The following is a 15677-nucleotide window of genomic DNA, read 5'->3' as shown; positions in this document are numbered from 1 at the left end:
TGCTCAACAAATGTTTAATTTATTAAGTGTACCAGGATAGACTTCTAATTTACTGCATTTTCATTTTTCTCTAGGTACTAGAATAGCTAAGCAAATAGAGGTACATGCTAGTCTTTTTTCTTTATACAATATAGACAAAAAGCATCGGGAAGCTAGATACCAATCAGCTATACTGCTGAGTTCCTTCAAATCATTAACGTACAGCATTACAATGCTGTGTAATTTGTCCAAGATCACACAAGAAGATGTAAAGTTTTCAATCCATTTTACAAAACCAGCAAAACTCTACAACAAAATCCTACAGGAAAAAGTAGAACAATCTCATTTATAAACATCAGTGTAACGGTATGTAAAATGTAACAAAACATAGCAAGATACAAAACGTAGTTACACAAATTCAACTTCTAATTAACGGCCTACACCCAACGATACTACTTATGACTCAGACAGTAGCTTTCATAACCAGGAGGACCCTGCTGGCCACCTATCCACTGGCCCTCACCAAGGGTGGATACCAGCCCTTTGATTGGCTCTAGCCCTAGCCCTCATACTGGCCTCAGCTCTGGCCTTGGCCCTGGCCCTGTCGGCTTCGTCTGCCAGGGCCTCACGGTACTGCACTGGCCAGTGGTGGGGTTCTTTCTTATGGAGTTTGGCCACGAACCCCAGGACTTTCATCTTGCTGATTTCCAGGTTGCTCCGGGGACCCCAAGAGAATTCACATTCCGGCGGATTGGTGTGAGGCACCTGCCTGTAATTGAGGTATCGCTGCTGCACGAAATCTTCCAGAATAAGCCTCTTCGGGTACCCAAAGAGGAAGTGATACTTTGACGGACGCATCCCCAACCGACGCAGCATCTCCCAGACCTGTGTCTCCCTGGCACTATTACCTTTCATGTAGATAAGGCCCAAGATCATTATTAAGAGCCCCAATCTGGGGCCATCTCCTCCCAGATCCTCCTCCTCCTCCTCCAGAGGTTTTAGTTTGTTGATCAGGATGTAAGTGTGGTGCTTGCGGCCAAGCTGTTTTAGCTCGAAACCAAAGGCATACCGCAGATGTTCTGCGGCCCTTGCGATGATCTCAGGGAACAGATCCTTCAAGTCTCCGATAACGTATTTCACCATCTCGGAGCGAGTGATGGGACTCTTCTTCTTGTCCTTCACCAGCAGAAACTGCACCAGCTCGGCCACCGTCCGATCCAGACGGCGGTAGGCCCTGCGCCGGGCCAAAGCTTTGGCTGCCAAGGTCCTCGCGCCTTTTGGGGTGAGGGCGGGCTCCGCAGCCCCCTCCTCCCTCCCGGCGCCAAGATCCTCCTTGGAGCTCTCCTGCAGGAGGGGACTCGGGGCCTCCTCCTGAGAGGCGGTCAGGGCCTGGGTCTCACCGTCACGGCCGCCATCCTTCCCCTCGGCCTGAGGGATGGGGAGAGCCCCGCTCTCGGGTTTCTGCAACATGTTTTCGGGAATGCAGGTGCAGAGCGCGTACACGGGCCGAGGGGTGTGCAAGCCGCTGCGCAAACCCCGGCGGAGGGGTGGGACAATGGCTGAGGCGGCGGGAGGAGGACTAGGAGAAAGGTCAGAGGGGGCTTTCGGGCTGCTGGGCGGCACAGCAGAGGACTCGGGACGGTCGCCGCAACGCCGCGGCACAGAACACCTACGGCGCGGCCCCGGCGCAGGCTCAATGCGCGCTCGCGCACCCGTTCGCCCGGCCACTTCCGGCCAGCTCGGCCAAGATGGAGGCCGCGGGGCCGCGCGAAGCCCCTCCCCTTCCGGCTCCCTCTGGGTTTGGATTTGCGTGCAAGGGAGGTGGGAAGTGTGCATTCTGCGCTTTTAGGCTCCAGAGCCGGAGGGGCTAACTAGGGCTTTTTCGTCCAAAGCACGCAGAATGGGAAATGTTTCCATGGACAAGGTTGAAATAGGGATGGAGTACCAACCACGTCTTTTCAGCAAGTGCTTATTTATAAGTGTGTGTATCAAGGATTTTCAGCGATTTTACTGGTTCAAGTGCATAGTGCAGGGAAGTGAAGGCTGGGAGATAAGGCTGTGGGGGCCAATTAGTGAAGAGCTTTGCAGAGGACACTAGGGATATTGAAATTTATTCTAAACACGATGGGAAACACTACAGGGAGTTTAAGCAAGGGAGTGTTGGGGCCAGATCTGTATCTTTGCAGTTTGCCCGGTGGCAGTTTGCAGGATGGATTGGAGTAGGGACACCGAAAGCTGAGAATCCAGTTTGGAGTATTATTATAGTGCAGAATAGGAACTGAGACTTGGCCTGTCTTGTTCATTGGTGTATTACCAGTGCCCAGAACAGTGCCCGGCACCTAGAGGCTCTCCATAAATATTGTAAAATGGATAATGACGGAGTGAGGATAGCATATTATACAGGGATGAAAGAAAAATGATAAGAGATATAATGAAGTACAGCTGGCAGAATTAGCCACTGACTGGAGGAATGGGGAGATTCTTTGACCTCATCAAACTTAGCTAGTCCCATTACTTGTTCTCTTTTTATCCCCAGTTTTTTCCTTTTTCAAATTTTATTTGAGAAACAGAAAGAGCACGCATGGGAGGGTGGGGGGGGGGTGGTGCAGCGCTGGAGAGGGAGAGAGAGAATCCCAAGCAGGTTCCACACTCAGCATGGAGTCTGACCCCACAATCTTGAGGTCATGACCTGAGCTGAAATAAAGAGTCCCACACTCAACCAACTGAGCCACCCAGGTGCCCCGACATACCCCCAGTTCTTTCTCCTCTCTCTCTCTCTCTCTCTCTCTCACTTTTCCTTCCTTCCTTCTTTCGTTTCTTCGTTCGTTCGTTCGTTCCTTCCTTCCTTTCTATTTCAGGGCTCAGCTTAAATGTCACCTTTCCAAAGCCTTCCTTAATCTCCATGTGTGGAAGTTATTTACTGCCATCTCTCAATCACCATAGCAATTTACATTTATTTAACATCCACTTATATAGACCTTGTTATGTACTAGGCTCTAGTCTAACCAGTTTTAAAATATTAGTTTAATTCTTATTAAGGTAAGTACTATTGTTATCATCATCCCCATTTTATAGATCTGTCTCTCCTCTGGCATTTGCTACTTACTACCTATGTAATCTTGGGCAAGTTACCTAAACACCCTGCCCCTCAGTTACCTTACCAGTAAAATGGATATAATAGCTGTAACGGTATTATGGAGATTATGTGAAGTGACGCATATATTTAATGCAGTGCTCTACACATATTGAGTGTTCCATAAGTGGAACTATTAGCTATTACTTATTGCATATTTTAGTGTGTGATACTGTGCTAAGTATTTACATGTATTAACTCATCTAGTCATGACAGCCCTGCCACAGAAATGGTATTATCATTTCCATTTTATGAGCGAAGTAGCACACAAAGACGTTAAGTAACTCCCCAACATCCCATGACTGAGATCTGAACCATGGAGTATGACTCTAAAGACCATGCTCTTAGCCACCATATTAATCGATGTTAATTATTGTTGACCATACTGTGCTTTGTATTATTATTATTTTTGTGTTTACCTTGTTACCCTTTAAAACCAAACATCCTAAAAGCTAGGGCTATGTCTTTAACCCTTGAAGAACCCCTCAGAATCAGCATTCACTACGTAATTGTCACTGAATAAGTGACAGAAGGCTTTACTTGTTTCCATAGGAAATAACATTTACTTTAAGTAAATATCTGTTTGGTTTTTCTACATATAATCATGAGCTCTTTGTTTTAAAGACTTCTGAAAATATATATCCACTAATACTATATGATAAAAATGGAAAGTGTGTGAATGAAGAGAAGGATGTTTATTACAGCCTAGCTTGAGGCTGTTTCTTATGAGTTTCCATTGTGCCAAACGTTTTGTGTACAATATAATTTAGTCCTCACAAATCCCTACTAAGAAGATATTATTATCCTCATTTTACAAATGGGAAAATAGTGCTAACCAATTATCCGTGAAGAGCTGGACCAGCCACAACCACCTAGATCTCTCTATTCTGAAGACTGTACTCATGACTGTCTTCATGTACTCCTGCTAGACTGCCTGGTTATCTGTTTCTCCTGAAGGTAGAGAGAACCACTCCCACCTGGAAGGACAGTGCTAGAGATCCAAGAGGCCATTTCCATATTTCTTTCAATTCAAGAATTGCCAAGGAGATAGGCAGGAGATGTATGCATGGAAAGGAGCATTCAGGAATTACACTGAATGGAAAGAATTTTGAGGGACAAATTAGCAGTAATATGACTGGGTTTTAAAAACTGAGTAATGTAATGCTACCCATCAAAAAAAGGAGGAACCACTGAAGCAACATGGATGAGTCTGGCAGACATTATGTTGAGTGAAAGAAGAAAGAGACAAAAGATTACATGCAATATGATTCCAGTTAATTGGATGTTCAAGACAGGTTAACGTAATCTATGGCAATAGAAATTGGAACAGTGGAGGTCTGGAGTGGGGTTGGCTGGAAAGTGGTATGCAGGAACTTTCTGGGAGTGATGGAAATATTCTGTCTTGATTTGGGTGTATTTGTCCAAACTTACCAAACTGTGCCCTTAATTTCTTTGCATCACACAAAATATAAATTATACCCCAAAATTATTTTTAAAAATATTTTTAAAATACCAAACGAATAGGGCCTTTGGGTATAAGAGGTGGGGGGGGGGCGGTATAAAAAGTGTATGGCTTTGTTTAATCATTTGCCAATCCCTGGATGCTACAATGTTCTACAGTGTTCTAGGTCAATGTTCTACAATGACCTAGGCAGTCATTTTTACAGTTTCGATTGTGCCTGTCTTATATTGGACAGGCAGACTTTTAAAACAATCCTTACCTAAGCTATTACAAGGGAGGAAATGTATACATATTTGGTTGGGGGGTGGACAGCAAAACAAATACTTTGGTGACTACTACCTTGAAACCTTCATGAGGGATGATCTTTTGTAACCTCGAGTAGTCTAGGCTACTGTTTAGTATGCGGAAAGGGATAAGGGAGTTACACTGGAAAAGCAGAATTGCAGGATGAATTACCCTGGAAATGTCTAACACTCTGTGGGTGTAGGAAAGGTGTGTCCCAGAACCAAGCGCTGAACTAGATCAGAAGATCTGAGTTCTGGTGTCCCTCGTCACTCATTCTGTGACATCGCACAGGACACTTAACCTCTCTGGGCTACTGTTTCCTCATCTTTAGGCCCGACAACCCATGCTTTGCCTGTCCGCAGAGTTATTTTGAGGGTGAGATTATAAATGTAAACATACTTTTAAAGTGCTCTATCATTAAATATTAAATGTTACAGACTTTTTTTTTTCTTTGTAAGAGAAGTGGTAGAAAAATCTCTGTAATGAGTGTGACTCGTCTCTCATGCAGACATTTTGGAACGAGTTTACACATTCCTGGTTGAAAAAACTGTCTGGCCAAAAAAGATTAAGTACAGAAATGTCAAGTCCTGACACTCCTTCTAAGGCCAGCGAACGCTTTGGTGGACAGCCAGGGTTATCTCTCTGGATTCCTTCTAAACTTGGCAATAGAGTCCTCCAAACTCTTGAGTGCCTTCTTCACAGAGATGCTGAGTAACATGTCACCCCAGATTTGAGTGAGCCCCAGTCCGCACAGGTGCTTGTGTCTTCACTATTTCTCCTGACAGTTTTGACAGCCGCCCCGCTGATCCGGCTCAAAGACGGGATCAGAGGAAGAGCTTTGTCCTCTGTCCCCGGGCCAGGGGGAGAAAGGAGCCCAGTTTTGTCCCAGCAGAATGGGGAGAGCCATGGGTCCTGTATGAGCGGCTGGGATTGAGGCAGGATGGCTAGGCGGATGATTCGATCTGACTTGGGTAATGAAAATTGTTTGTTACTGTTTGAAGAGCAATTGTGTAAGCAACAGTGCTTCTGTGTTAGGCTGCCTGTGACCCACCAGTATCTGTAACATAACACCCACCCCAGAGGAGGAGCAGACCCGGGCCAGCCGGGGAGGGGAGAGATGCAGGAGAGGGGGGCACAGGGCCCCTTTCTCCCTCCTCCACTGTCCCACCCCCTCTCTAAACCTCGAAGGAGAGTTGGCGAGAAGGCATTTGCCACCTGGACACAATGAGGCCCAGTGCGAGGGGCAGGCGTGAGGCTGGCTGCGAGCCAGGGCCCCAGTCTGAATGGCCGTCGCCAAGGGGCTGCCAACGGCCCATCTCTATCCCGGAGAGGCCAGGCCAGGACCAAGGCGGGGGCCCTCAACCCCCACCTCCGAGGTCCAACTCGCGCCATTCGCTGGCCGTGATCAGAATGCGCGGGACCCACGGGCTTTGAGCAGCTGAACGGAGCCGTTTCCCCTCCGCTGGCCGCCAGTTCATTTGGATTAGAGCAGGCTCTCCGGAGTCCCTTTGTTGGCTGCTTGTTATTCCGCACGCACGGAGCACTGTGCATTCATCTTTATTAGTTCTAATTGCTTCCCTATTCTAATGGGATCTTGATATTCCCATACAATTGAAAGGAAATGTATTCATTAAAATAATTCTTCTCCTAACTGCCGCTTCAAGCTGCTCCTCTAAGTGACATTGTCTCTCTCGCCGTAGCCTGCTGAGGCCTCTTATTAAGACTCTAGTCAAAAGCCAACTTTGGGCAGCAAACTTTCCTTGCAGGAGTTTCCAGACACTGAAGAGAGGGCGCTTTTTAATCGGCTCACACGCTGAAGTTGGAGGCCAGCTGGTATAATTGGGGGTGCTGCTGCGGGTGGGTGGGGGGAGAAGGGCTTGCCTCCAGCTCTGCCTCCCATAACAATGACCCCTTTCTGCTCACCAACTGGCTAATTTCGAGAGGGCTTTCCCCCCCTGTCATCTGTGTGAAACTTCTTGTTTATGCCACAAGCAGTTACTAGGTGTGTTCTAAGTGCGAGGCTCTGAGCAAGGTGCCGTGAGAAGTGTGAAGACGGAGCTGTGGTCTCAAGGTGTTTATGGTCTCCATGGGTGGCTCCCGAGTCCCAGTCCCTAAAGTTAGGCAGGAGAGGAAAGGCTGGGACCGCTCTCAGTCTTCGAAAAAGCTTAATAGGATAGAGAACTTCGAAAAGCAGGCTGCTATTCCATAAATGTGTTTGATTTAATAACCAAAATCTTTCAAGCCATGAGATCGTGGGGGTAATACAAGAAGCTTCTTTGGGTCGTAGGGAGCCACTGATCTGTTTGGGGGAAAGAAGCCATTATAAAAAAAAAAAAAAGAATGTGTAAACTTACGTTCTTCACATGAGTAGTGTAAATAACATGCTATAGGAGTTGGCGGGAGGGGAAGGGAGCATGTGCTGGGCACTACGTTGTTGTTTGAATGCGCTTCAATCCCTGTAACGGCCCTGCGAGAGACGCGTGATTATCCCCCATTGTACAAACGGGATCTAAGAGGAGATCAGGCAGTTTGCCTGGTGTCGAGAGTTGGAGGCAAGATTTGAACCCCGGTCTTGTGATTCCAAAACCCAGGCTGTTCTCACGGGCGGCGTCATGCGATCTCTCATGCGGCATCTGTCAAGAGCCCTCAGAGGCGTTTCATGGGGAAGGTGGTGTTTGGTTCCCCTTGAGGCCTTTGAGGAGAGTGGGTTGTCAGCAGGTAGAGTGGGGTGCACTCCAGAAGGAGGAGTCTGGGCAGGAACACAGAGGCGGCGTCGGGGGGGGGGCACCTGGCATATCAGAAATGACAGCAGTCCAGGTGGCCCAGTGACTGGGGGGTGTGCGGAGGAGCAGTGGGAAGGCAGCCGAGAGGTTTGTGAGGGCCAAATTGTAAAGAGCCTCGCCCTTCGGGAGTTTGGATTTTAGGTTGTAGGTACTTCTCCAGGGAGGATACTTGAGCCTCCAGGTACACACAGTATTTCTTTCAGGAGCATCAGTTTTCCTTGAGGTGAATACATTTAAACATCTTCATAATAAGAGAAATTCAGATATATCATGGAATAGAATGTAAAATTCTCATGAATTTTTAAGAGAAAACAGAAGCCTTCAAAGAGCACTTGGGTGTGCTGGCAGGAACTTCAGGCGACGTGGTCCCCTGGGGGACCTGAAGGCATTTCTTTTGTCTGCTCTTGGTGCACTTCGGGGGGGGAGCGGGGCGGGGAGGGGAGTTTGAGAAGTACTGCCTTTGGATGAAATGTTTTGATCCCAGCAATAAAATGATTAGCTGTATTTTAAGAAGGGCGACAGGGGCTTGGAAGAAGGATCGGACAGGGCAGGGACTGAGGGCAGGAGTCCAGTGAAGAGAATGTTGTAATAAACTCTGAGAAGGCATGAAGGGCCTAGGGGGCTACCTGGGCCTCAGAGCCCACCTCTTTGCGTTGGCCCTTCTGGAGGGGACCGTCTGAGGGGAATGCCCACCCCCTACAACACACCTCCCCACAAGCCGCTCTTTCCTCTTGAGTGATTACTCTAGGATGGCCAGGGAGGTGGTAGCAGAAGCAGCCAAAGGAGGGCCTGGGCCAGGAATGATTCTGCACAGAGGACCTTCGTGCCCTGGTGTCACTTCACTGGCACACCGCCTGCCAATCACCTTCCAGCCCAGCAGGTTAACCGCTTAACTGCCGGAAGGCAAGTGGTTGGACCAATGATTTTCTGGTAGGGGTGGGGGCAGATAGGTCCTGCCTCCTCTACCGGTGGACAGGGCCTTTGTGCCAATGTGGTGGCCAACACCCAGTGGTCCAGAGAGACTCAAAGGGAGGAAGGAGAGAATATGGCCTCTCGGTTTAGGACCAAGGCCAAGCTTTACTTCTCCCTATCATCAGTAGCTAGAGGTAGCCCACACCTTAGTTAGCCAGTCTCTCCTTTTGGAGGGGTGACATTTTTTAGATAGTTTAGAATTTGCCTCTTTCTTTCTTTATTATTTTTTAAATTTATTTTTCAGAGACAGAGAGAGACAGAGCACAAGTGGGGGAGGGGCAGAGACAGAATGGGACACAGAATCTGAAACAGGCTCCAGGCTCCAGGCTCCAGGCTCCAAGCTGTCAGCACAGAGCCTGACGCGGGGCTCGAACCCACAAACCATGAGATTATGACCTGAGCGGAAGTCTGGCACTTAACCGACTGAGCCACCCAGGCGCCCCTAGAATTTGTCTCTTAAAGAATTCTTCTTTTAAAGCATGCAAACATTTCTTGGTGCTTTATTTTTTTCTCATTTTAGAAGGGTTCATTGTAGAGCATTGAAAAACCCCTGAACATCCAAAAGAATAAAACAAAAAACACTTATAATTCCGCTACCCAGGGGTAACCACAGTTAACAAATACCTTGGTGGGTATCCTCTCCCAATTTTTCTAAGCATATACATTTTTTAATGGAGTTATAGCATATACTGCTATATGTACATATAATACATACTTCTTTACAAACTGTGCATCTTTCACACTAATAAATATTTTTCTATAACAATTATTTGTGGAGTCCACAGACTCCCTGTTGCCTTTAAAGCCTATTGTTACATACTTAGGTTGTTTTCAGTTTTTCTTTACTAAATACAATGCGATGAACTTACTTGTGGCTAAATCTTTCACAAGGCAATATTACAAATAGTATTTACTGGGGCGCCTGGGTAGCTCAGTCGGTTAAGCGATTCAGCGTCTGACTTTGACTCAGATCGTGATCTCACCGTTTGTGAGTTCGAGCCCTGCATGGGGCTCTGTGCTGATGGTGTGGAGCCTGCTTCAGATCCCTGTCTCCCTCTCTCTGCTCCTCCCTCCCTCCCTCCCTCTCTCTCTCTCTCTCTCTCTCTCTCTCTCTCTCTCAAAAATAAACATAAAAAAACACACATTGTATTTACTTTTATTTTATATTATACAAATAACCATTTCATTGCAGAAAAATGGAAGTTGAGACAAAAAAAAGTAAGCACCTATATTCCTACCATTCAGACATCATACCTATTTATCTTTCAGAGCCTGTCCTTACAGATTTTATTCTATGCATATATTTATATGTGTACCCAAATATATGCACCCAGTAAAGTCTGTAAGTCCGGTATAAATATATTTTTATTAAAATAACACTATTTGGGGCGCCTGGGTGGCGCAGTCGGTTAACGTCCGACTTCAGCCAGGTCACGATCTCGCGGTCCGTGAGTTCGAGCCCCGCGTCAGGCTCTGGGCTGATGGCTTAGAGCCTGGAGCCTGTTTCTGATTCTGTGTCTCCCTCTCTCTCTGCCCCTCCCCCGTTCATGCCCTGTCTCTCTGTGTCCCAAAAATAAATAAAAAACGTTGAAAAAAAAATTTTAAAAAAACAAAAAAAATAACACTATTTGCCAGCCTGCTTTTCCTTCTTAACATATAATGATTATCCTTACCACTTAACAGTGTTCAATATTATTTTATTGCTTTCCAATAATACATTGTATAATTATATATATATATATATATATATATATATATATATATATGTTTATTTATTCTTTTGTTTTTTATTTGAATTTTTTCTGGAGTATTCTTTTTTATTATATTTTTGAGAGAATTCTTTAAATATTAAGGATATTAAAATTTTTGGAATTTTACAAATTTTTCCTGGGTTATTATTTTTCCTTGAGGCTTGTCTAAGGCAAGTCTTTTTCCTTTTATTTTGTGATTATGGAAATAAAACATGGTGATTGTACAAAAATTAAAAAATGTAGATAAAAATAAAAAAATTAAAACTAAATAATCCTAAATCCCCCAAGTGAAGGTAACCACTGCTAATATCTTATAATCTATCTTTCTAGATTTTCCTGTTTCCATATATATATATATATATATATATATATATATATGGATATGACCATATAGATAATGATTATTTTAAAAACAAAATTGAGATTCTTGTATATATATTTCTGTAACCTACTTCATGCACTAAATTCATTTAGAAAATCTTTCATGTCAACACAAATGAATTTGAACCATCATAAATTAAATTAATTTTATTTTAAAAATAGACCATATTTAGGGCACCTGGCTAGCTCAGTCAGAAGCATGTGACTCTTGATCTCAGGGTGCTGAGTTCGAGGCCCACCTTGGGCATAGAGATTACTTAACAACAAAAAAAACACCTTTTATAAATAAGAAAATAAAATAGATAATACCTTCACATAGTTCAAAAATCAAAGTAATATAGGGTGCCTGGTGGCTCAGTTGATTAAGCATCCAGTTTTGGCTCAGGTCATGATCTCACAGTTCATGAGCTAGAGCCCTGAGTCTGGCTCTGTGCTGTCAGCAGAAATTCTCTCTCTCTCTCTCTCTCTCTCTGACCCTCCCCCATTCTCTCTCAAAATAAATAATAAACTAAAAAAAAAATAAATAAAAACAACATAAAAACAACATTGAGAATTCTTGCTTCCATGCATGTCCTACTTCACCTGGTTTTCTTTCTTTCTTTTTAAAAAAAAAAAACCACACAGGGTTTTATTAGTTTCAGGTGTACAATATAGTGATTCAACAATTCCATACATCACCCGGTGTTCATCACGACAAGTGCACTCCTTAATCCCCATCCCCTATTTCATCTGTTTTTCTGATTTCCCCTCCCATAGGTCATTGCTTTTAATAGTTACAATGTTCCCTTTTGAAAATACAAGCAAATGTAATTATGTATGCCATGCCCTTTCTTATACAGAAGTTGCACACTCCTTACTTAAAACAGAACTTAATAGTGTGTAACATAGACTTTTCCTTATCAGTACGTAGAGAGTTTCCTGGTATATCATGGTGTAGATGGACCCTAATACCTACGCAATTTCGTATAATTGGGCATTTTGGCTATCCCCAAATTTTCAGTATCACGAAGAATGCTATAATACATGCAAATGTAATTTCTGTATGTGTGCTAATATATTTGCAGGAAAAATTCTCAAAGTGAGATTGATGAGTCAAGGGGTAAATATATTAATAATATTAATAGAAAATGCCAAATTGGCCTACATAGGGGTATACCATTTTGTATTCCTACCAACATTGTACGAGAAGGCCTTTTTCCTACAACTTCCTCCAATCAAGTGTATTTTGGATATGAACAGATCTGCTACATGAAAAATGGGTATATCATTGCAACTATAATTTGCACTCTTCTTATTATTAATGAAGTTGAATGTTCTTTCATGTGCTGAAAAGCCATCTGGTTTTTTTTTTTTTTTTTCCTAGAGACATTATTTTTTCTGTTGGGTTGTTGGTCTCTCCTTGATTTACGAAATAAAGTATGTATTATAGTGATTGACCCTTTGTGGAACGAGTTGTGATTTTTTTCCCTCCAGTTAGTCATTTACTTTTTTTTTTTTTTAACTATGGTGCTTTTATCATACAGGAGTTTTAAGATTTTTATATTGCTATATTAATCAGTATTTTATTTCATGATTTCTGGATTTTTAATCAATTAAAAAGGTCTTCACTACTCTAAGATTATAAAGGGGTTCTATTGTTTTTCTAGTAATTTAAAAAAATAATGTTTTAATTTGTGCATTTGTGTTTAGTGGATCAATCCTTTCCCTTGGATAAATTTTATACATGGAATTACTGGCCAAAAGGTATGTGCCTTCTTAGACTTTTTTCATACATGTTGCCAAAATGCCTTCTAGAAAGATTGTACCAATTTACACTCCCTCCAACGATGTACAAGTGTTGATTTCCCCTCACCCATGCCAACTCTCAGTATTATCATTCTTTTTAATCATTGCCAATCTGATCAGCAAAAAAGGGAAAAAAAGGGCTCTCATTGCTGTTTTAATTTGCTTTCTTTGAATGCTAGTGAGGTTGAATATTTTTTCAATTTATGGCGGTTTTTGATGTACAGAAGTTTTTAATTTTTTATGTAGTCAAATCTATCAATCTTTTCCTCTATGGTTTCTGCTTTTGTTGACATATTTAGAAAGTTCTTCCCCATCCTAAGATTATAAAATATTCGCTTATTATTTTCTTCTAGTACCTTTATGGTTTCATTTCCATCTTTACCCATCTGGTATTAATTTTGATAAATGGTGTGAGCTGGGAAATACCTTGTATTCTTTATTTATTTATTTCCCAAATGGATACCCTGTCCTTTCATCACTGTTAAAAGGCATATGTGTGTGTGTGTGTGTGTGTGTAACTATTCCTAAAATGAACATCTTGAACAGCTGGATACTGAGGGTAGTACAGCTCTAGATTTTGGGTCATCATTGGAAATATCAGTTATCATACCAAACAGGCAGATATGGGACTTACCAACATATGTGGGCTTTTGAGTCAAACTAACCAGCATTTGACATTCAAATCCTATCATCACATCTCCATGCTTGTGCAACTTTGAGCAAGCTCATACTCCTCCTTGAGTCTTGGTTTCTTCATCTGTAAAATGGGGTAATAACACTTATCTTACAGGGCTGTGATGAGAATTAGATGAAGTAACATTTGTAGCAACAGTTGACGTATGCCTTACGTATCACGGTCAACATACATCATTTGCCCTTCACGCTGTAACTGTCTCATGATCTCCTGCAGCCCTTACTGTAAATAGGATATGCTGGAGAGGGGAGGGGTTAAGTGCTGTGTGTGCTTTTTATAGGTTTTCTATCTTTACACTTGTGATCAGACTCTCATTTGTTATGTCTTGTTGCTTTTAGTGTTTTTTTTCATTAACAGCCTTTCTCTCCCCTTCTAAATATGCTGCTTTTAATCTTATACCAGCTAGGAAACCAGACAACTGGATTATTAGAAGTGTATATAAATTAAGAGTAACTGGGATCTGAGTGAGGGCCTGAGGGCCTCTCCTGTTGTATAATGTAGTGGTTCACAAGTCTGCTTGCACATTAGAATCACCTGGAGAGTTTTTAAAGCATATCCACGCCTGGGTTCTACCCCAGACCAATTAAATCAGCATCTCTGGTGGTGGGGCCCGGGCTTGGGTGTGTTTAAAAAAAAAAAAACTCTGCAGGTGATTCTAACTTGTGAGCAGGACTGAGAACCATTGGCTGAGTGCACTGGCTTTGTGAGATCTGTATTCACACTCAGTGGTCTTCCATTCTGGCTCTTTCCCAAAATGTGCATAAAGTTGGGGGTTGGCGGTCACTATAGAGCAGAAGGCTAGATGGTGGAGATGTCAGAGATGTTCCAGAGGCTGTTGCTGGCTGAGTAGAGCAGCTCCAATTCTCAGGTCTCTGTAGCCCTGAAAGTCACATTCCTCTGGGACGTTTGGAAATGGTGTTGGCAATTTTTCTTCAAAAAAAAAAAAAAAAAATAGAGCTATCCCAGTCCCTTCCCTCATGCCTCCTGCTTCGAGGGGCTTCCTGGGACCACACTGGTTTTGACTCCTGAGGAGAGTGGAGGTGATGAGAAACAAACTTTGAGAAAATACCTGTAGATTTATTTCTATTTTGTTTATTTGCTTATGTGTTCTCTTTTCCTCTTGAGCCCTTCTCAGTCCAAAACACATGTAGATGATACATGTCAAGCCTGCTTGGTTCCCAGCTTCAGTGGATCTGTTCTCTTTTCTGTTCTTTCTTTCTTTCTTTCTTTCTTTCTTTCTTTCTTTCTTTCTTTCTTTCTTTCTTTCTTCTTTCTTTCTTTTTTTTTAGAGAGAGAGAGAAAGAGTGAGCAGGGAGCATGGCAGAGGGGAAGAGAGAGAATCTTCAGCAGGCTTCATGCACAGTGCAGAGCCCAATTCAGGGCTTGATCCCAAGACCCTGGGATCATGACCTGAGCCGAAATCAAGAGTCAGACGCTCAACCGGCTAAACCACCCAGGCATCCCTCAGTGGACCCATTCTATCCATGGATGAATCCACTTTCCCCAAAGGCAGACTCACCCCCACCAACTATTGGTGGACCTACTCTGCTACTTGGTGAAATAGATACAAGTGTGCTCAATACAGCCCACAGGACATCCTAGCATCATGTCTTTTTGCTACAAGATCAGTCTTCATCTCATTCTCCAGTTTTGATAACCTGACTGTGGGCTTAGCCTATGGGCTTGAGTCCCCTTCTAGATCTCTCACCTGCTTCCACCAGGCCCAAGGGGAAGAGTCACCACCTTTCCTAATGAATTAAAACCAACTCCTCCAAGCTTAGCCATGAAGGGAGAATCTCTGTGGAGAGAGGTGACTGGACTTTTCCCCTGGGGTTTCTCACTCATCATGGACACTAGTCAGTGTCCCCACCCTCCAATACACATATACACACACATAGGATCCATAGACTGGATCCTTCAGACCAGCCTTTATTGCAAGTTGGGGATAACAAAAGAGAAACGGAAAGAGTAACATGACTTCATATAATCTCATTTACAAGACAGGACTTGATCATGAGGGCTCAGGGCCTGCCTTCTCCTAGTGAGAGGGATGCCCCTGTGTGGTCAATACCATCACAGCAGCCCTGGTTGTGGGGCAGAAGCCTGGACAGCTGCCCTCTTGAATGTTCAGATGGATCCACTAAAAGAATGAAGCCGGGGTGCCTGGGTGGCGCAGTCGGTTAAGCGTCCGACTTCAGCCAGGTCAGGATCTCGCGGTCTGTGAGTTCGAGCCCCGCGTCGGGCTCTGGGCTGATGGCTCAGAGCCTGGAGCCTGTTTCCGATTCTGTGTCTCCCTCTCTCTCTGCCCCTCCCCCGTTCATGCTCTGTCTCTCTCTGTCCCAAAAATAAATAAAAACGTTGAAAAAAAATATTTAAAAAATAAAAAAAAAATAAAAAAAAAAGAATGAAGCCAAGAAGGAGATGAGAGTTCCCCTTCTGCCGGGTGCCACTG

General features: G+C 43.7%; 1 protein-coding gene across 1 annotated transcript; it reads right to left on the bottom strand.

Annotated features, from left to right (window-relative positions):
* Window positions 1-1714, bottom strand: MAGEF1 (MAGE family member F1). Its single transcript, XM_011286042.3, has one exon. The coding sequence runs from the start codon at window positions 1447-1449 to the stop codon at window positions 499-501; it is 951 nt and encodes a 316-aa protein (XP_011284344.1). The 5' UTR covers window positions 1450-1714; the 3' UTR covers window positions 1-498.
* Window positions 1715-15677: the final 13963 nt, after the last annotated feature.

This window comes from Felis catus, chromosome C2 (assembly GCF_018350175.1).
Source record: "Felis catus isolate Fca126 chromosome C2, F.catus_Fca126_mat1.0, whole genome shotgun sequence".
Lineage (NCBI taxonomy): Eukaryota > Metazoa > Chordata > Mammalia > Carnivora > Felidae > Felis > Felis catus.
This window is presented reverse-complemented; position numbering and strand designations above follow the sequence as displayed.